Genomic DNA, 21307 nt, shown 5'->3' with positions numbered 1-21307 from the left:
ACACACCAAAATATGAAGTGAAATACTAGCAGAGAGTAACCCAGCAGAGAGAAACACACCACCACATGCCTAAAGTGGGTCCTAACACACACACACCTGATGGATTCATTCATTTAGACATAACACCTGTCTGTATTCTTTCTTCCTTTCATTCCATCGGCCAGCTGTTGGAAATAATCATTTATGATGTTTACGACTGAGTTAACGCAACCTAAATGAAGAAAAGAGCTAACCAAGTGTTTACAGCAGCTTTCACCACAGTTCATGAGGAAGCCATAGTGTGTTTAGATCCGCAATCAACCAACCTGGCGCCAAAGCAACGGACCTGAAGAAAATGCATAAAGACATAGGAGTGTATCCACACACTGGCTGCTTGTGTTGATGCTTGTGTTGATGCTTGTGTTGGTGCTTGTGTTGGTGCTTGTGTTACAGTTCATGTTGATCCTCATGTTGCAGCTCTGTTTATGTTTGTGTTGACCCTCGTGTTGCTGCTTACGTTGCTTTGTCTTGGTTTCGTGTGAGTTGCAGGAGAGGCGTGTTAGAGTGGTATGGCAGACTTAAGAGTTATTCCCTCCAAACTAACGGACTGAGCCATCCTTGTCGGATTTTGTTTGCTTTGTTTAATATAGAAGAAAAAACAAAAATAAAGGTGTTTGTTTGGAGTATGGCTCACCAGCCTGTAAAGCATGGCACAAAAAGCTGCAGAGAAAGGAGGAAATTCAAGTAAAACGCCTGCAGGATAACCAGCAGCTTTTTATGCTAAAGCTAAATGTTCAGTAGTTTGGTTAAATGGCATTAATGTTTATCTAATGTAACAAAGAAATAAAACATTATCGTGTTGTTTGCTATTATGTGATTATGTACAACTCATGCTGGTCTTACAGTGCTATGTGATGCGTTCACTGAATGTTACATTAAACAGATGAGAAATACATCTTTTGTGATGGACAGTTTCAGTGCTGAAACACAATCAACCCGACATTCGTGGCTTTTAGTCTTCAGTGGTCAGGGTTTGGGTTGGCTCGTGGTGTGGATGGACCCCTAGGATATCATTTCCTCACCTGGTGCCAAGACGTGTTTGTTTATATTGTTATTTTTGAGTAAACTTTGGGTCTGCTTGTTTTTACGATGTAAAGCACTTTATGCTGCTCTGATGCATTAAAAGCACTTTATGAATAAAGTTTGATTTCATTTGAGTTTTAGATGTTTCAGCTTCTTCACTTGGATCTTAAACTTCTAAAAACATACTTTTTGATGGAAAAATCTTGTATTGATGATATTGTGACCACCTGTGAGAGACATAGTCATTAAAGATTGTGATCAGGACTGTTTCAGGACTGTTACCTTTAATGCCCCCTGGGAGTGAATACAGTTGTAGAAACACATCAAAGGACTTTGCCGCCTTCTGTGGTCGGTCAACATGGACCTCACTCCAGGGGTCCAGCACCAGAGGCCAAGAGGGACCATTGTTGAGGGATGGGCTAAACTGGGCTTCAGTTCTAACATTGTCAGCTGGCTTGTGTTAACTTGTCTTCTGGTTGTGTTTGAACTCCTGTGTTCGCACTAAACAGCTGTGACTTTTCACCAATCTGAGTGTCTGACGTTCATGTGAGGAATTTTCCTAACACTTTTCTTGTCTTTATATTTTCTTCTCTTTGACAGATTTAGTAGAAAAGGATCAAATATATCTACAACTTTCCACCCAGAGTGTTTAACTTTCTTTTTAGTGGCTGATCTGCACCTCAGAATTCATGCTGCTTGTTATGAGGAAGCAGCTGTACTGAATGAAATGTGATAACCATAAAAGTCCATGAGTTTGGCCTCTCTCTTCTGTAAATGAACTCGCTGATGAATGTGGCTGACGTACATCTCCGTGTGGTTTGCTGCTATTTCAGCCCAACTCTGTTTGTTTGGATAGAAAATGATGCTGTGACATAATCGCTCCCATCCTGCAGCTCCAACATGCCGCGGAGGCTGTCAGGCAGCGCCGCCCTCCCCATCTCAGTACACATCTGACAGGCATTTAAAATTCCCAGTAAACAAACCCACATGTTGGTGCTTGATGGTTGCACACAGTGACAAGCCATTTAAAAAGCCATCATTCCCTCCTCTGCAAAAACTCATTTTCTGTCCACTTGTGTTTGACTTGGAGCGAGCAGCAAATGTTCAGACTCGCCTGTGAGTGAGTGAGGTGACAGACAACGACACCACAGACGGTCCAGGTCGTGATTTTTCATTAAAAACAAAAGTTAAAAAAAGAAAAATAACTGTACCAACTTCAATCAGAAGGCCGTGTGTCACAGAGTGTCGAGTCAATGCAGGTTTCATTAAACTGGAAGCCTTTAACGGGTGATCTCATTGATTATTTCAGGCTTCGATCCATCTGTAAAATAAGTTGCTCCTTTGAGTGCCAACACTGGCCGTTTCTAATCAACCTAAAGACCTAAAGGAGGATCAATTCTAATGAACAAAGAGGTTTCAGGCTGGACAGACAGCTTTAAGATTCTCATTGATGTTCTGCACATCTGAAAAATCAGCTCCTCTGAACAAATGATCAAACAATGTGTTTAAAAATGGTAAAATTTCTTACAGATTTAAATGATCATGATTAAAAATAAATAAATAAAAATAAGAAAAGAAAGCCAGTAAATGTAGCTACAATTAACCATTCATTTCTAATGGACTCATTTTACTCTCACTATTTCTCTTCACACTTCAGACTTCTGAGTCCTGTCATCTGCAGAAATACTCTGATTACTTTGCAGCTGTGGGGTGCATCAGAGCCCGTTTACATGTATCTGAAGAGTTATCAGATAATTAAAGTGTGTTAATCTGATTTAAAAAGAATCAGATTAACACACGTCGAGTCTCCTCAATACCTCGATGCCTTCATCATGTAAACCTGTAAATCTGATTTATTTTGTCTATTTACATCTGTGCATGTGCAGAGCTTCCGTCCACAATCAGCTTCTCTCACTGAGGTGCCAGATTTGGATTAACAAAGCATTCGGAACAGCTTTGTTTCTGGACACGCGATAAAAATTCTAATATAAAGCTGGAAAACTGTTAGAAACCTCAGAAAAAAGGAGGATAACTTGGTTTTTGGTGGATTATGTTCACAGCTATGACAAGGTACCTATATGCCCAAAATCAGCTTCTCTCACCAAGATGATGCCAAATTCAGATTTTTAATATGGTGTAAGTAACGAACTAGAGAGCATTTCAAGCAGCATTTCTTCATGTTTCATTCAAGCGGTGGGGGGCACCAACCATGGCTCTACCTGGTAAGCCTGTGTCCAGCCATCTACTCATTAATGCAGTAATTTGGGGAAAGCTGAGCCTTTTATCTCATTATGTCATGTCAAATCTTTTCCAGCACCCTCAGACCTGAATATTGTATCTGATATTTTTTCCATGGGTTTAGCTTCACACATAATAGTAAAAAAAAAAACTGAAAATTACAGAAGCAGCAAACAAACAGAGCCTAGATTAGAAAGTCACGCTTATATTGGACTTAAGGGTTTTCACCAATCCAGCGCAGAATAAAGAAGGATTTAACTTCCAGCAGCAGTGAGCGAGCATTGGATTAAACTTCTGAACCCAAAATCTAAATTCCTACCGACGGCCGTGTTACCTGCAGCATTCTGGTTTAGTTAAAAAAGTAAAACATTAAAACACTACCGCTCAAACGTTTGGGGCCACTTAGAAATGTTGTGATTTTTTTAATAAAAAGCTGCATTTTCTTCAATTCATATAACATGAAATTAACCAGAAATACAATCTAGACATTGTTAATGTGGTAAATGACTGTTATTGCTGGAAACAGCTGTTTTTTATTGGAATATCTACATAGCTGTACAGAGACCCATTTTCAGCAACCATCACTCCTGTGTTCCAGTGGCATATTCTGTTAGCTAATCCAAGTTTATCATGTCATGTTTAAACATAATGTAAAATTCATGCTCGGCTCCGTAGAATGAACAGCTTGCTTTAGAGTGAAAAAAAGCCTTTGTTTTTTTATTTTTAAGAAATTTCTACTTTGTTGTTGTTGCTGTGACGTCGTATAAAGCTCCGTATCAGCAGAAACTTGACCTTTAATGTCTTGGATCAGACAATAAATCTAATTGCAGTGGAAGTTACGCTGGACTGTGGTCTGGAATATCAATCTGGCTGATATAAAGTGCTGCACTGGGAGTTCTGACAGTAACCAGTAGGAAACATAATACCTTCATTTCATCTCTACACAAATACATTTTAAATTCTTGTCTGCACATACCAAGCTCTCCTTGGCTAAGCTCCAATATATCTGGATTTCTACCACACCTGCAAAGCCATCAGCATCACCAGCAAACCCCCATCCAGTCTTCAGTCTCTTCTTACTGCGTCTCCAGAATTGTTCAGATAGGTGGGAAGTGTCAGAGCAACATACAGGTAGACGGCAGCATGCAGGTTCTCCCAACAGAACATTGTTAACTTTAAATTTACAGCAGGACTCTGGACTGTTATCCCTCTCTTTGTGGGACTCTTGTCAACGGAACAATGTTGTTTATTAAAAAACTTTACTCACTTTGACAGTAACTCATAAAGCACAAAAAACCATGAGAAAGGAATGAGATGCACACAGAAGAGAGGCTGAGCACTGCTGCCGTTTAACAGTTTAAAATACTAATTAAAATTAATATAGCACCATTACTCTAAATGAGCAGTTTACTCTCAGACTGCAGGTTCTACCTTAAAACTTTCCTGAACCCTCTCTCGCTCTCTCAGTGATGCTGCAGGAGGTCTGGGCTGTTATGTAAAGTGCCCTATGACGCTCCTTGTTATGGTTCTGCACAATATAAATAAAACTGAAGGCATGAATGTTTTATGATGTAAAGAAATACTCTGCAACTTAAACAAGTTTAGAAAACTTTTAAACAACCGAATTCCAAGACATCTTGGCCTGACCTTCACCCTGAGCTGCTGTTTTCTGGAGCAGGGCTGCCAGAGCAAAGCCACGCCGGCTATTCCAGATAGATGCTAATTTCAGAATTATTTGGGTGAAATGAGTTAGGTTTGTCATGTTTTCTGAGTGCTACGTGAGGATGAGGATCACCTCCTTAATGTGATGGGGAACAGCTTCTCGGAGCTTTACACAGTCCTACCTCTGCTTTAAACAGAAGGAGTTTAACCTGCGTCCTTTTCATACAACACAGCCAAAAGGCACTTCTGCATTGGGTCTTTATTTTTAGATCTTTCATTTTAAGTCATTTAACGTGAGCTGGAATTCATTTTAACAGTTAAAAGTTGCCATAACGTTGTACAAAATACTCAAATGTCTCTTATTTTTATTTAACAGCTCATATGATGAAAGTGGTTTGTTACACAGAATATTATCAACATGTTCCCGTACTGGAGTTAGCTAAAAAATTGTTTAAAAAAAAAAAAAGCCCAACAGAGCATTTAGCTTGTCATGTATCATGCTTCATCTTCTGTAGTCAAAATTAAACCCACAGGCACCTTATTACTCTCCCGTTGCTGTAGTAACTGATGCGGTGCAACAGACATCTTCCTGTGTTTGTCTGAATCAGCCTGAGTTGAGGGCTGTTGTTGATTTTATTGTGTGAAGATGCAAACAAGGTGTGAAACTGGCTTCTTCTCAGGTGTCAGCAGCACCGACCAGGACCGCTGTGGTTCCACAAGCCAATCATCATCTTACAGCAGCTGAACAAAGGCTGTTTATGAATAGTCTGGTTGCTACATCTAAATAAAAACGGCTAAATAAAAGTCTCATCCCATCAAACGTCATTTAACTCTCATGCATTAACAGTTACAAACAAGCAGCCAGTTGCTTCAGATGAAACACTTTTAAATGAGGACAGAGCTGCACGTCGTTCCTTCCTCACGCTGTAAAAACCACCTTCCAGGAACAGGGTGGCAGTGATGATGATGATGATGATGATGAGAGTTGGCATTTCAGCTGTTGTAAAGACATCTGGCCTCCGTGCACATGCTTCTTTATTTTTTATTTCATTGTTGTGCTTTTATAACAGCAGCTCTTTGCAAAGCAAGAGAACAGTCGCTAAAAGCTTTTATTTAAAGCAGGTACGAGTTACTTGATTACTTTCCTATGCAGGCTGTAATAGCCCAGCACCACCTCCTATTAGCTGCATTCAATGGCCAGACTTTTAAAGCACGGCAGTACAATGTATTGATTTAAAACACATTGATCGGGTTCGCTTCAGAGGCTCTCAACACTGTGACTTCTCATAATTTTGCAGCCATGCAGATAATTAGGCTTAGACAGCAGGTGCTTTCTGAGCAGGAAGGACATCGTTTCTATGAATCGTTACGTAAACACAGCCTATGACCACGACGCTGAGACGGTAAAACACAAAGTTTAGTTAAGTTGTGGGCTCTCGCTTCCATGGTAATGGTTTTGGTTGAACAGAACTGTAAAAAGGTTTGAGAACAGACTCCGGAAAGAATTTTTTATGAAAAGCAAGGTGAATCTTGTGGCAACGACGACATCCGTCATTAGATCTTTATTTGTGCACACAGGTCCTGTTTACACCGGCAAACAGCACAACAGTAAAGGTGGAGCTTCTGTTTGTGCTGCTGAAGCTTTTAAATTTATTTGGTCTCTTAAAGCACAACTTTTACTTTTTGGTGCAACATTTATGATTACATGTGCTAGATAACCAATGACCTCTAAACTAGCGACTGTCATGCTGGGTAGTAGATCTTAAGGACCGGACTGGGGCACACTTCAGATTTAGTATTCTAACGTCCCTAAACAAAATCTTTTATCACTCTTAGATCAATGAAAAACGGCACATCGTTGATATAGTTCCCACCATCTAAGAACACGTACCAAACCCCGTTAGATAGCCCAGCAGCAGCTGACCTGAGAAGGAAGATCATAGATAAACTGGACACTTGGAGCCATTTGCCAAGGCCAACAGACAAAAAAACCCCTCTGAAAATCTGCTAGGAGATGTGGATGCACACACATCCACACAATACAGAGCCCAAGATGCTAATTTACCCCACAATTTACCCCACATCAACAACGATCCTAATGAGTAGTAATAAAGGGCAGGACCCCCATGGAGACGAATGTTAGAGGATACGATCAAGGCAACATGGGGAACTTTAGCCAGCTGTTCTGACATCTGGTTAATTTCCAGATGTCCATATCTGGAAACTATAAATATCAAACTAAAAAAAAAAAGAAGAACATATTAGTTTAAGAAATATCTTAAATTCCAGATTCCAAACTAGCAACAGCTTTATTATTTAAAAAAAGTGCCACTTTATATCAGATAGTGTTATGATTAATAAAAAAAACTAATTTAAAACTTTTCTAACATTTTCTAAAGGAAGCCTCGATGTTCAGAAACATTTGATTGTATTGTATTAGAGATGTGGAAATGACGCACAGCCTCCTCCACGGAAACACACAGAAAACCTTTCCTTTTCTTTTCAGCTGGGATCAGAACCAAAGAGAAGCACATCGATGGAGGCGCCAAATTAACAGGCGCAGCCAGAATTTTAGGCTAAAAGGTTTTATGAAAAAGGTCAGCGTGTGTCCTGGTGGGCAGGCGAGCGGATGAAGCATTAAGGTGAAAGCAATGATAGCAACTCAAGAATAGAAAGGGGAAGGCTGGATGAGATGCTGGAGACACATGTACAGACACACACTTCTATACATTCACATGTTCACCAAACCGAGCCTCCTGTCCTTCACAAAGCTGATGTAAAAGGAACAATCCAGCTTATTTATGGGCAGCAGCACAAGAATAAATGGAGGAAGAGACATTAAAGGACTTGTATTCACATTAGGCCCTTCATCCCAGCCTGGACACACACTGTTCTGTGTTTTCACTTATTATTAGCCTTTCATTACACAATGAAAGGGTTCATGTGTAACTGCTGCAGAGTTGTGTGCTGGAGAATTACTCACCATAAACAGAAATGATTTTGTGCAAATGAAACCGAAGAAACTGAAAGAAGAGCATCGACCATGGACACAGACTGGAGGAAGCAAATGAAAGGAGCTTTATATGTTTAGGTTTCACGAGAAAAAAACATTTATCTGCGTTCAATACCCCGTCTTTATACTTCTAAAACACAGTGATGATGAATAAGCTACATAAACATTAAGCAGAGGATTTTATGCTCATTTTTGTGTCCTTGAGAAAGCATGTTCACCTTAACAAGCCAGTCTGTCTTTTACAACAACATGAGATCATCTTTTCAGGGTAAAGGGCAATTTGGAGCAAATGAAAGGAGCAAAATGCTTTAAAGAAAAGGAAAATGATAAGTTATATAGATAATATAAGGCCAATAATTCAGTGTCCATTTTTAGGGTTAACCCATTTAATCCCAAGAATCTTCCCTGTTAAATAAGTACCTCATTGCTTAGACTCCCCCAACACAAAATACAAGGCTTTTCATTTCATGTTGGTTGTGTTAGTGAACATGTAGGTTCTTTAAAGTTTAGAAGATGCAAAACCTCTGACGGTTTTACATTTAGTAGAAAAAACCACAAGATAAACAGAACAAACCTTTGACACCGAGAATACGACTTTACATTATGCTGGTGGCAACACACCACCTACGTTTAATCTTCTCATGATGATAATTCTCATTAAATATTAGTAAATGACCCTTTATGTGCTAAATATTTCCCTTGAGTTTGCCTCACATTGTTCATGTGGAAATGTTCTTACTCTCACTATTCTACTGGTTCTACTGGTGGTTTTCTGTAAGTGATCACCGCTCACCATCATTCAGGATGCTGTAATGTGTTGGACATTAATCTGTGGAAGTACCGTGTTATTTTTTAACGCATAAACAACTAAGTTATGAGTTATATCACATAAAAAATCTAAATTTGGCATTACCTTGGCGAGAGAGGCTGATTTTGGGCATGTCGGTGCTTGGTCACAACCAAATCTACCAAAAACCACATTATCCTCCTTTTTATGAAGATTCTGACAGTTTTCGAGCCTTATATTTACAAGAAGCTGCAAGAAGACGACGCTGTCCGTGTTTTTCTCTTTCGACTGCAGTTCTGATTTGAAGCACTAGGTGTCAGTGCTACTTATTCAGTCTTTAAACACTCGCCCGGCCGCTCCTCCACCTGCTCTGCTACAGGATTCTTGCTTGAATGGATATCACCAGCTCCATTTTGGTTGCAAATCTGCTTTTGGGTCCTTTAACGACACATGTATCACCACCTGGACTACACAAAGCAGGACACAACAACCTCCGGGTCATGGAACGCCAACAAATTAAATATTAAAATCTATTTCTGTCCATTGGTCGTTTTTCTAGGTTTATTTCTTAAAATCTGAACTAATCTGAGCTAATTCTAGTTTTCTTTTTAAAGGAAAAAAAAAACTGCCTGAAAACACACACTTGTGCAGTGGTTTTGTTCTTTTTTTTTGGATCTTCCTAGCATTCATACTTCCAACATTAAATCTGCACCGTCTTCAGTGCATGAGGTCCTGGACATCCAGAATGAATCAGAGATCTTAGCCATGGCTTCTCCAGCGATGTGAAAACCTCTCAACAATCACTTGCTAAACGACACGGTGCCCGGGGTTAAATGTTTAACACATGAGCCGTTTTACAGAAAGCTGTCAACTTTATCACTTCAGCTTCTCATCGCTCAGATGACGAGGATGAGAGTGAAGTAAGTGCGCCTGTTCTTCTACATGGAGGCCTGTGCAGAGCTCTGTGGACAAATAGCTGGTTACTGGCCTGCTCACAGGGGGGAGGCTGAGTATAAACTTGCCCTCATGAAGTCACTGAGCATCAGGTAGCCGGGGTGTACCGGGTGAATGACAGATAAAAAGAGGTGACAGAAAATGGTAAGTGTGAGGGCATGAGCCAAAAAGGGGTTGAGAATCTAAGTGGTACTTACCACCTGAGTAGGCTGGAGCGATTCTTCATCAAAGTGTGTGAGGCTGGAGCTATCTTCTGGAAAGCCATCACAGTCCTCCAGTTCCTGAGAGTTACAGGGGGGCTTGTTGCTGTCAGGGTTTCCATTCTGGAGAAAATGAGGGACAGAGAAACACAACAGAAGCCATGGGTACACTTGTTTTACACTCATTAACATGTGAAGGGGACTGATGTGCACAGAAGGCCTTGAGTGGGCCCAGATGATGCTGATGAAAGGTGAGGGTGGGAAGGGAAGAGGCAAGCGTTGATGTGTCAGCTGAAAGAGAAAAAAGGAACAGAGATGGGAGGCTTGAGAGGAGGGAGTGAGGGAAGCTGAAAGCTTTAAGAAGTGGCTTAAATAACAAACATCTGAGAGGTCATGAGAAACATTTAAACCTGAGTCAGAGCTGTACTTCTGGAGGTTTTATGGTTGAATGATATTTTCAAACATCCTGATGAGTGAATCAGTCAAATATCTGGCTAAATGCGATGTTTAAAGACTAGCTGAGGGTATTTACATATACTATTTCTATCCATTTCACAAGGAATAAATTCAATTTTTTACAAACCGTCCACTTCATCAGCTCCACCTGTTCACCTGCCTGTTAATACAAATATCCAACCAGCCAGTCACATGGCAGCATGTAGTCATGTAGATTTGGTGAAGACGACTTGCTGAAGTTCAAACTGAGCATCAGAATGAGGAAGAAAGGGGATTGAAGTAACTTTTAACATGGCATGGTTGTTGGTCTGAGTATTTACTGGGATTTTCACACACAACCATCTCCAGGGTTTCCAGAGAATGTTCTGAAGAAGAGAAAATATCCAGAGCAGCAGTTGTGTGGACCAGGATGTCTGGTTGATGTCAGAGGTCAGAGGAGAATGGGTAGACTGGTTGGAGATGATAGAAAGACAACAAGAAGTCCTATCAGCACTGGTTCCTAACAAGATCTGCAGAACATCATCTCTGAACACACAACACGTCCAACCTTGAAGCAGATGGGCTACAGCAGCAGAAGACACACCGGGTTCCTCCTGCCAGCTAAGAACAGGAAACTGAGGCTACAGTTCACACACACTCACCAACACTGGACAATAGAAGATGGAGAAACGTTGCTGGTCTGATGAGTCTCCATTTCAGCTCCACATTCAGATGCTCGGCTCAGAATCTGCTGGAAACATCATGAAAACATGGATCCATCCTGCCTTGGATCAACGCTTCAGGCTGCTGCTGGTGTCATGGTGGGGGGAGATTTTCTTAGTCCACTTTGGGTCCCTTAGTACCAACGTGTCCTGGTTTAACCAGCACAGCCTACCTGAGTATTGTTGCTGACCATGTCCATCCCTTTATGACCACAGTGGAGCATCTTCTGATGCTACTTCCAGCAGGATAATGCACCATGTCACAAAGCTCAGATCATCTCCACCTGCTTTCTAGAACATGACGATGAGTTCACTGGACTCCAACGGCCTCCACAGCCACCAGATCTCAGTCCAGTAGAGCAGCTTTGGGATGTGGTGGAACGGGAGATTCTCATCATGGATGCAGCCGACAAACCTGCAGCAACTGTGTGATGCTGTCATGTTAATATGGAGAAAACCTCTGAGGAAGGTTTCCACCACCTGCTTCATCTATCACACCAGGATTAAAGCAGATCTGGAGAAAAAAGGGGGTCTAACCTGGTACTAGAAGGTGGACCTGATAAAGTGGACAGTGAGTGAATAGGTTTTACAGCACATTATTGTTTGAAGTTCATTTTGGGCTTGAATTGGGTTTTCCACCAAGATAAGAGCTGAGGAGGTGAATTGTGTGTGTCCATTAGTCTGCTGGAACTTGGTTCAGAGTTGGAGGATGGGTAAAATAACCCATGAAGACCTCATAGTTTCACCAACAGAGACGTGGACTTAATTATGGTTGAAAATGATCAGGCTCCTCTTATGAAAGTGAGTTGAATTGTGGACTAATTCACACTTGTTTGGATATTAATGAGGTTTTGGACATCAGTTCCCCAAGTTAAACAGGGCTTTTCTTCTCATTCAGAACTGGATTCCTCAGTATAACCAGCAGTTAGTCTCACCAGGTCTTCAGAGGTGAGATGGGTCAGTCTCTCGTGAATGAGGGCGGCCTGCTCGTCAGTCATCACGAACTCCCCTCTCCTGTCGCCCATCACCAGTTCTGGCCACATGGGTCCCTCACTGCGCTTCTGCAGGGTCACCTCCAGGCTGAGGGGGGACAGTCAAAGAACAAAAACATTGTTCAGTATATTCAGCCATTCATGCAGCATGCAGGCGGTCAGATGGAAAACTGCATTGTTTCCTAAACCACCCAATCAAGAGAAGCTTTGAGCTTCCAGCACAGAACGGTTGCTGTGACAACAGCAGCTGGATTCAAACACCGCGCTGATGACACCAATCAGATGAAGCGGTGAGGAGTTATTTAGATTGGCCAGTTTGTTTCTGACATTAATAACGTTCCTCAGTTTAAAGATTCAGAATACACCAACATTATAATCACAAGATAGAGATATATTATACCCTCAATTCCTACTTATTTAAAAAACCTTTTCATGCATTATTTTCTCAATAATTCAGAGGACTTATGACGAAGCCACAGGATGGGTCGGATGAGCCAGTCTAGCATCAACCCTGCGGCCTGGAGCTGCCGCTTTGTCTCACAACACTGAGGCTGTTCACAAGAAGGGACAGATCTGACTACACCATCTGAGACAGATGTTTTATATCCTGCATCAGTCTGTGGTGGAGAGTTCAGCCAGCGCTGCAGCATCAGCACCAGAAACTTCAAGGAGCTGAACAAACTGCTAAAAGGTCGGCTCTGCGCTGGGGACGGATCTGGAGCTGATTATGTAAAGAAGAATGCTGCAACAGCCGTAAAATGACGATGAAATGATCAAACTTCCTTCACAGGCGACCGTCACACCAGAGTCAACCAAAGCTTATATGCATGCTGTCATATCTTCTCATTTAACCTGCTGTTAAACAACCTGTAAACCAGCAGGTTATATAGAAATAATTTCCTCCACTGTGACATAATAAAAATATACATCCTCAATTTTAACAGTTATTACTTTTTCTTAGACATATTGCTAATTTATAAAGTACCGACTGAACTTGCATCCACACCATTAAGCACCTTTATTCATATAAAACACCAGAGCATTTACTAAAGGAGATATTCCCAAATGAAAAACAGAATTCACCGGGGGCCTAAAATCCAGGAATAAAGTACCAGTAGTTATAAGGAAACTTAATAATTATTCATCATTTAAAATTAGTCTTGAGCAACAGTGAAAAACACACCAACAACAAACTGACGGTTGTTTCCCATTAAATGTGTTATTATTCTGGGAATTATTGTTGTGCGTTATTATTAGAGATATTAAGACACATTTTAACTACATGCATGTAGTTAAATGTAAATATATAATGTCTTCTGTTTCCGTCCCTGTATCATATCATAGGTTGTCCATGTGATATGTTGTCGTATTTTGCTGTTTTACCTGCTGAGGGACCAAAGATTAATGAGCCATTGGCTATAATCTTTCATATTTATGTGAAAATGTACATTACTGTGTCTGGTCCCTATTCTTAAAGTAAATAAAAACAATAAACATGATGGCCACAGTTTCAGGTGAGACAATTCTTTAAACTAAAAACACTTTAAGCCCTATTTAAGTCCATCTATGTGTTCATATTTACGGTGTGATTCATTTCTATTTAATCAGTCATAACATGTTTCATATATTATTTTCTCTATACAGGCTGTTTTACAGGCTGAATTTTAAAGAAATATGGAGATAAATGAAAACAACTGCACTACGGCTGTTTTGTTTTATTTTGTGTCATTTGTTTTCATTCCAGACGCAACAATAAGATGCTTCAACACAAAATCTTAAACATAATTGACAGAGAAACTAATCTGCATAAAACTAATCTAAAACATGACGAGCTGCAGCCTGAACTCCGTGTTGGACTCTAGTTCTGCTTTAACACAACTCATCGAATATGTGCTGCTGTTAGAACTGGAACCACCACTGTGTAACTGCATCCTGCAACAAACTGAACGCAGATTCTTAAAATCCTCCCCAATCACCATAAACTCTGGCACCCAGCAGGGATGTGTGCTAAGCCCCCGTTATAAAAGGCACTACCACCCGACTGTTGGCATCAACTCGCTGTGTGAAGTCTGCAGATGCAGCAGCAGCGACGGGTTTAATTTCCCACGACGACGAGTCTGAGCGCAGACAGGAGGTGGAAGGCGGAGGGCTGGTGCAGAGAAAACCTCTGCATTAATGTGGGGAACAAAGGGAGATGATGATGTGGACTCATACGCTCCCTCCCTGATTCAATGAGCAAGCAGCTGTGCAAATTTCAAGTACCTGGGGGTGTGCAACTTCAAGGACCTCCGGTGGTCCGACAACACACCCGGTATTACAAAAAAGACCAACCATTGTCTTTATTTTCTAGAGGGGCTGGGGTGTGCTGGCCTCTGCATCTAAATGTGAGGTGGAGAGCATTCTCACTTATTAATTACATTCAGTTTGACACAGACGAGGCTCTGCTGCAGACAGAAGGCTCTGCAGATGGGGGTTAAAACTGAATTACATGTTTCCATCCAGTGAAGACGTTTACGTCAACGAATGAGTCATGCATTGTGACGGACCTCACAGACTGTTCACCCCCCAGCCTCATGCAAGACGCCACAAAACATCCAATCCAGAAGCGGCTTCTTTTCCAGAAGTAACCACATATTGACTGCATCTCACTGGTGAAAAAAGGACCTCTAATTCAAGCTGCTGCAGTTCCTCTCTAGTAATTCACACATCCCACATAGAGGTGGCTCAGTGATGCATCAGTGTGTGCTTAAACACATTAAAATCACTGATTTTAAACTAGAACGGCCAAGGCGGTCATTTTGACCATTCTGAAATTTGTATATTCTATAACTTTGTCAGTACATAAGTACATTTTATGTATATCGCACTACTCAGTAGTGAAGGTCACAAGGTGATTCACAATAATAAAAACACAATAATTATACAATACTATAACAATAACACACAGATCTTAAATTCAATGGGAGAATCTATCGTCGTGTGTGTGTGTGTGCGTGTGTGTGTGTGACTGTGTGAAAAAGAAACTAGAATATTTATAATAACTGCTTTGGTGTGTAAAGGCTTGTTTTATTTAATTCTGTATAAATTGTTTTATATGAAAAGCACTGTGTTGCTTTACAAATAAAATTTGATTTGATTCAGAATAATCAAATCTGAGGTTTTGTAAAAACAAGTTATTAAAAATGACCGTCGTTGAGCTTTTTGGCATGTCAATATGGTGCTTTTTATGAGCAGTGTTTTTACAAAGGAAGACAGCAAATCCCAGATTCAAGCTGTCATTTTCTTCTATAACAAACCTATAAAACTAATCCCATCGACTGGTGAGGTGGGCGAACTCTTCAACAAGCAGAGTAGAGTTAAATCTAATCCATTTAAAGACATAAAGGATGATTTTTATGGGGAAAAAAAACTTAAATATGTTATTTATTGAACAGAGATTAGTCTAAATGGTGCCTTGCGCAAGACTAAGATTTAAATAAATTGCACGGCTGATTATCAGTCATAAAACAACATGCATCAGCTGCAAATGTGCAGCCTGCTTATTGTTATTCAGTCTCTGCATTTAAAAACCTGAACACTCATACACACTTTACAGGAAGACACAAGAGCCTGTTTGTTAGCTCTGTGTTGTACTTAAAGATGATAATGAGGACGTGTCTTCATTGATTCGAAGAAAAAAAAAGTGAATAAATTTTAATAAAATCAGAATAACATTATCTGCCTCATTACATTTTCACATAATCGTTTTTACCAGAGTGACGAAGTTCTGAGGTTCTACAGTCTCAGTGCTCCAGAAATAGTTTTCTTTGAAGTGAGGAGAGCTTAATGAACTATGCAGGTGCTTTATCATGCTTCCTGGTCCAGAATTAATCAGGCATTCACCGCTGTATTACGGTCCAGGGAGCAGAGTTAAATGGCGAAAGGGCAGAAGGTTTCAGACGTAACACGGTGTGCTGCACCACAGATACACAGCAGAAGCTGAAAACACGAGTCAGCCTCTGATGAACCTCTCAGATCCTGAACTAGAACTCAAAGATCTCTATGGCTGAGAAAAAAAAAAAATCTAACAGGAGCTACTCCAACGGCTCCTCCGTCACCAGATCTCAGTCCAGCAGAGCAGCTTTGTGGTGTGGTGGAACGGCAGATTCTCGTCATGGATGCAAACCTGCAGCAACTGTGTGATGCTGTCATGTCAACATGGAGCAAAACCTCAGAGGAAGGTTTCCACCACCTCGTTCCATCTACCACACCAAGAATTAAAGCAGTGGAGGGTGAGCGTGTTTGTACAAGTGAACAATAAATGTGCTTTTAGCTTTTTTTCCAAACAATATTGTACGTTACTGTGTAAAAGTCATACAGTGTGAGGAGGTCAAATGTGTTATAATGATGAAAAACACAAGAACAGATGAAAAATCAAACTTCTACACGTCTAAGCTCAGTGAACAGACTGTGTTTACTAGGAGCTCTGATTAAAGGACGGCATTGGGATTGCAACCCCGCGGGACCCGACACAAATCTCACACTGGAGGACGGTTTTAACACCGAATCCAGCAGCAGTCAAATCATAAAATTTATATTCCGTCTTCTCTCAGGCAGATGCCTTCGTTTAAAACGTAAATGTAACGTGTTGTTCTGCTGCTTGCTACTTATTTTTAATGTTTTGTAGTTACTGCTCTTACTCTAACTTTAAATAATGGCAACAAAACAGCTGGTTTCACCAGTAATGGTATTACCTAGTAATATGATTACATGACAAAATATAACAAGCTGCATACAGCTCAGTTAAAATAAATAATATAATATAGAACAATAATAAAGTAAATCAAATAAATACAAAAATCTTTTTCTTCTATTTTATTCTTGTCTTTAGCAGATAAAACTACAAAGTGCCAAATAAATAAATAAAATTGGAAATTTAAAACGTTGTGGGGTATTTCAATAAGTTGACTAGAGAACATTATTTTTGTTTCAAGAACCCAAAATATTTATATATTTTTATTCTCTTTGAAGAGAGTCTCCACCACCTATAATTAACTCAAAACAGCCATGTCCCAAAAAATATCTGAATTCTGTTTTAGACTGGATGCTGCTGCACTGTATGCAACACAACTTATCAATGTTTTATTTGTTTTATAAATAGACCATATTTTATATATATATATATATATATATATATATATATATATATATATATATACATATATATATATATATATATATATATATATATATATATATATACACACACACACACATATATATATATATATATATATATATATATATATATATATATATATATATATACACACACATATATATATATACACACACATATATATATACACACACATATATATATATACACACACATATATATATATATATATATATATATATATATATATATATATATACATATACATATACATATACATATACATATATATATATATATATATATATATATATATATATATATATATATTTTTTTTTTTTTTTGTTATACGAATCATCAATTACTAGAATTCTAATCAATCAAGTGGAATAATTCGATTATAAGTTTCAGCCCCACGTTTAACTTACACAGCTCTGTCCGACGCTAAATGTCTAAGAGGTGATTTTTTACACCACAATTAAATCAGATGCAACTCCAATTCTAATCTGACTATACATAATTATTTACTGAAGGGCTTTTCAGTAAATATAATCAATCTTGTTATGGCCACTACGAATTCTGTTCATATAAGACCGGTGTCTGAGGGCAGACACCGGTCTTATATAAACATGGTAAGAAGGTAAAGATGGACCAAAGGGCAGTTTCTTAACTTGCTTCCTGAAATAAAATTACTCAAACCTTGTCTTTTGATCAGCTACAATGGTGTCCGTTGTGTGTCTGAGGAAAATGCAGTCAGTATCCAGAAGGTTTTTGGAAGATGCTGACAGCTAAAATGGAAACATGAATGCGTTCAGCATCCAAACAGTAAAAGTAAAGACCAGGAGAAAGGGTCTCTCATGGTGAAGCAGGCTTAAACTCAAAGAATACTAAATAAAAGGACAGCTGTCCTTCTGAAGTATTTTTTTTACTTTTTTCTCTTCAAGGCAGACAAACAAAGGCCCTCTCCTTATACAGAAAAACATTTAAACTTATCAAGGATAATCAGAAACCTAATCAACAGATTATGCAACACATTTTTCACTGAATAGATTGGAGGTCTTCCATTAGAGGAACAGGAAGCAGAGATAGAGACACATAGAAAAAGATCTGTGAATGCAGGATGTGACTCAGCTCATGTTTAATGGATTCAGCTCAAAAAAGGACCAGAGGATAATGTGAAAAGAAAAATATCAGAAGGAAGGTCTGACAACTGATTACAAATTACAAAAAAAAAGAAATAATGATGTTAACAAGATCAGTGTTTTATATTCCAGCGTGGATTGTCAGTTATTAATAGCAGGTTGTCAGATAAAACATGGTTAACATTGTTGTAACGAGGTCTAACTAATATAAAAAACAACAAAGCATCCACCTTTTCATCGCTCCTCTCGTTCCCTTCCACCACCACCACCACCTGCTCTATTGCAGCAGCCGTTAGCATCTACATGAAGCATCCAGGAAGAGTCCATTTCATTAAGCACTGACGAACAGACAGCACGGACACACAGTCGCATCACTTCCTTAATATATGCAAAAAGGGGCGACCATTTATAGTAGTTTAGGGAGTTGGAGGCTAATATCACGATGAAGGTAATTTTTCTATTTATTGTGCAGCACTAGTCAGATTTATTTGTGGTGAGAAGCTAGCTAATGAAAGCATAAAGCCAAGCATGCATTCAGCACAGGGCGGGGGGGTCCTGAAGATAAACAGCTGGAAACCAAAGACCTGGAAGACTTCAGTTAAAATAAATAGAGTTTGGATGTCTTTCCAATATCTCCTGTTAAATACAGGAATTAAATGCTGGATTTACTTTTACAAAGCTTTTTAAAACGGTGGTGAAACACACTTAGGGAATAGATTAAAATAGATTAAAAACTAGAAAGAAATTATTTTCTAATTAGTTTTTTATATATTATTTATGAAGAAACAATCTTCAGGCATCTAAAGCTTAAATATGTGCATGAATCACGTAAAATATTTAAGATATTTCTGAAGATTAAGATTCCTCTAACGTGAATGGTTCCAGGTAATAAACTGAGCGAGAACCGCGGTTCTAATAGGAAATGATCAAAAAGAAAGAGTAAACTAAGAAACTGCAGATGGAAACAAGTCAATATAAATAATATCTAACAAATAAAAAAGAAAACCAAAACTTCTTGCAGGTAAAAATACTGAAGACATGCTGCATTTTACAAACCTTTTATCATCCCTGATGATCCAGGTGCAGGCCTCGGGGTCCACAGATGCATGCAGCTGACCTTCCAGCAGGGGAGCGAAACCCTGAACGCCGACGCTCACGCTGTCCACCGTCACCCTGAACAACACCTCCTGTTTAGTGATGCCCTCGGGCATGCGCACACAAATCGTGATGTCCTCCGTCGTCTGCTGCCAAAAGTAGATGGGATCTGATATCGAAAGGAGAGAAATGATGATAATCCTGAGCCAGGATTCAGTCATGCATAAAACACCTAAAACAAAGAAAGAATGAAGAGTCTGCCGTCAGTAATCTGAAGCAGCTGATGTTCAATCACTACTTTAAACATTTTCCATCCATTTTCTACCACTGATCTGAGCTTGGTTGCTACGGGAACTGGTTTAGAACAGAACATAGTGGCTTTATGGTCATTACATAACGAGTTTTAAAAGACAAATTAAAAGAAAAGCACATGGGTTAAAAGACAGACACTTAAAAAGACAATGTTGACTAATAAGATTCACACAGTCAGAGAGCGCAGACCTCCGGCAGGCCACAGGGTCACTCACCGAGAAAAACCCAACAGCCCACCCAGTTACCCACGCAGGCCAACGCTCATACGTGTACTTCCACCTAACATCACTATTTCCACCATCAGGATCGATGCCACGTCTCACCTGGAAATATACCCTCATACACCAAGATGAAGCTAATTGAAGTTATTAAAGGAAGTAGTATTTTCTCTAATGGTGGGAAAGTACATCTACCATGATGTCAGCTTGTAATTCTTCTTCTTTTTTTTTGGCCAGTGATTGAAGGCATTTTTTGATGAGTTAGAAACTTTAATGGCAGAATCATCCCTATCTCCCCATACTGAAGAATCCTCTAAAAGATTCCTGGATCCGGATCACCCCAAAGTCTAATCACTTCTCCCTTTATTCCATTTCTGACATTTCCTGAAAATCTAATGAAAAGCTAACTTTTGGAGTTATGTTGCTAACAGACTGTAAATAAATAAAGATTAAAAGCACAGTTTCTAGCTGAATGGTAATGATTAGGCTTTTTTTATTACCTTCTTCTCATACCTCATTCTTACTGCTGGTCACATTGTTAAGAAGCAAAGATTCTGTTTCCTGTAGGAACCTTCTATCCCCATCAATCTATTTATCTCACAACATCTGAACCATGTGTTGCACCGTAATGAAACGCATGCTTCTAACAATGTAGTTGACTTCCGAATATTACTATAAAAAGCAAGATCAGACGCACATTCCCTCGGAATGAAAAGGAAGTCAGAGGCCATGTTTGCCAAACGCTTTGTTAGAGAAAAGACGATAACAATCACCGGCTGGCAAACACGAGAACCTCGGTGGACACAATCCAACCTGGTGCCTAATGCGTGAATCACATTTACAAGAACTGTCAAAGTTGTATAATGATGAATATTTGTGAAATAAATCCCCTCTCAATCCATCTGTTATCAGCCATGTTCTTTTCACTTGCTGATAAAACCTTACACATTATTTTCTTCCAGGCATCAGTTTATATCTTTATTCTGTTTCTCAGGTGAAACTTTTCCTCCATTCAGAGACATAGCTGCCAGGTCTTCATCTGATGTTAGACAGAATTGTCTATAAAGGCTTCACTCCACTACAAAACTTTCCAACCTTGAACATTCCTGGAGTTGTCCCTATACTGCAGTGCCCCCCCCCCTTTCTTCTGTTGACTGATTAACTAATTCCTGCCTTTCACCGGAGGGTCAGAAGACGGATACGGCACCATCTAAACCTCTTCTGCATCCTCTGCATGCGCAATCTGGTCCGTGTTCAGAGAGCTTTGAGATTTGTGGCCCAACACAGCAAATGGAGCAGCAGGACTAAAGGCCCATT

The 21307-nt window shown here is 39.6% G+C and overlaps 1 protein-coding gene across 1 annotated transcript in view; it reads right to left on the bottom strand.

The window, feature by feature from the left end:
* Positions 1-21307, bottom strand: part of nudcd1 (NudC domain containing 1) — a 55654-nt gene that overhangs the window by 16361 nt on the left and 17986 nt on the right. The window contains exons 6-8 of the mRNA XM_041967147.1: positions 19422-19629; positions 12009-12153; positions 9914-10039 (exon numbers count right to left, since the gene is read on the bottom strand). Coding sequence (XP_041823081.1) covers positions 9914-10039; positions 12009-12153; positions 19422-19629 — 479 coding nt within the window. The remainder of the gene's footprint in view (positions 1-9913; positions 10040-12008; positions 12154-19421; positions 19630-21307) is intronic.

Source organism: Melanotaenia boesemani, chromosome 17 (genome assembly GCF_017639745.1).
Source record: "Melanotaenia boesemani isolate fMelBoe1 chromosome 17, fMelBoe1.pri, whole genome shotgun sequence".
In the NCBI taxonomy this organism is placed as follows: domain Eukaryota; kingdom Metazoa; phylum Chordata; class Actinopteri; order Atheriniformes; family Melanotaeniidae; genus Melanotaenia; species Melanotaenia boesemani.
Note: the sequence above shows the minus strand (reverse complement) of the source record. Positions and strands in the feature narration are given on the sequence as shown.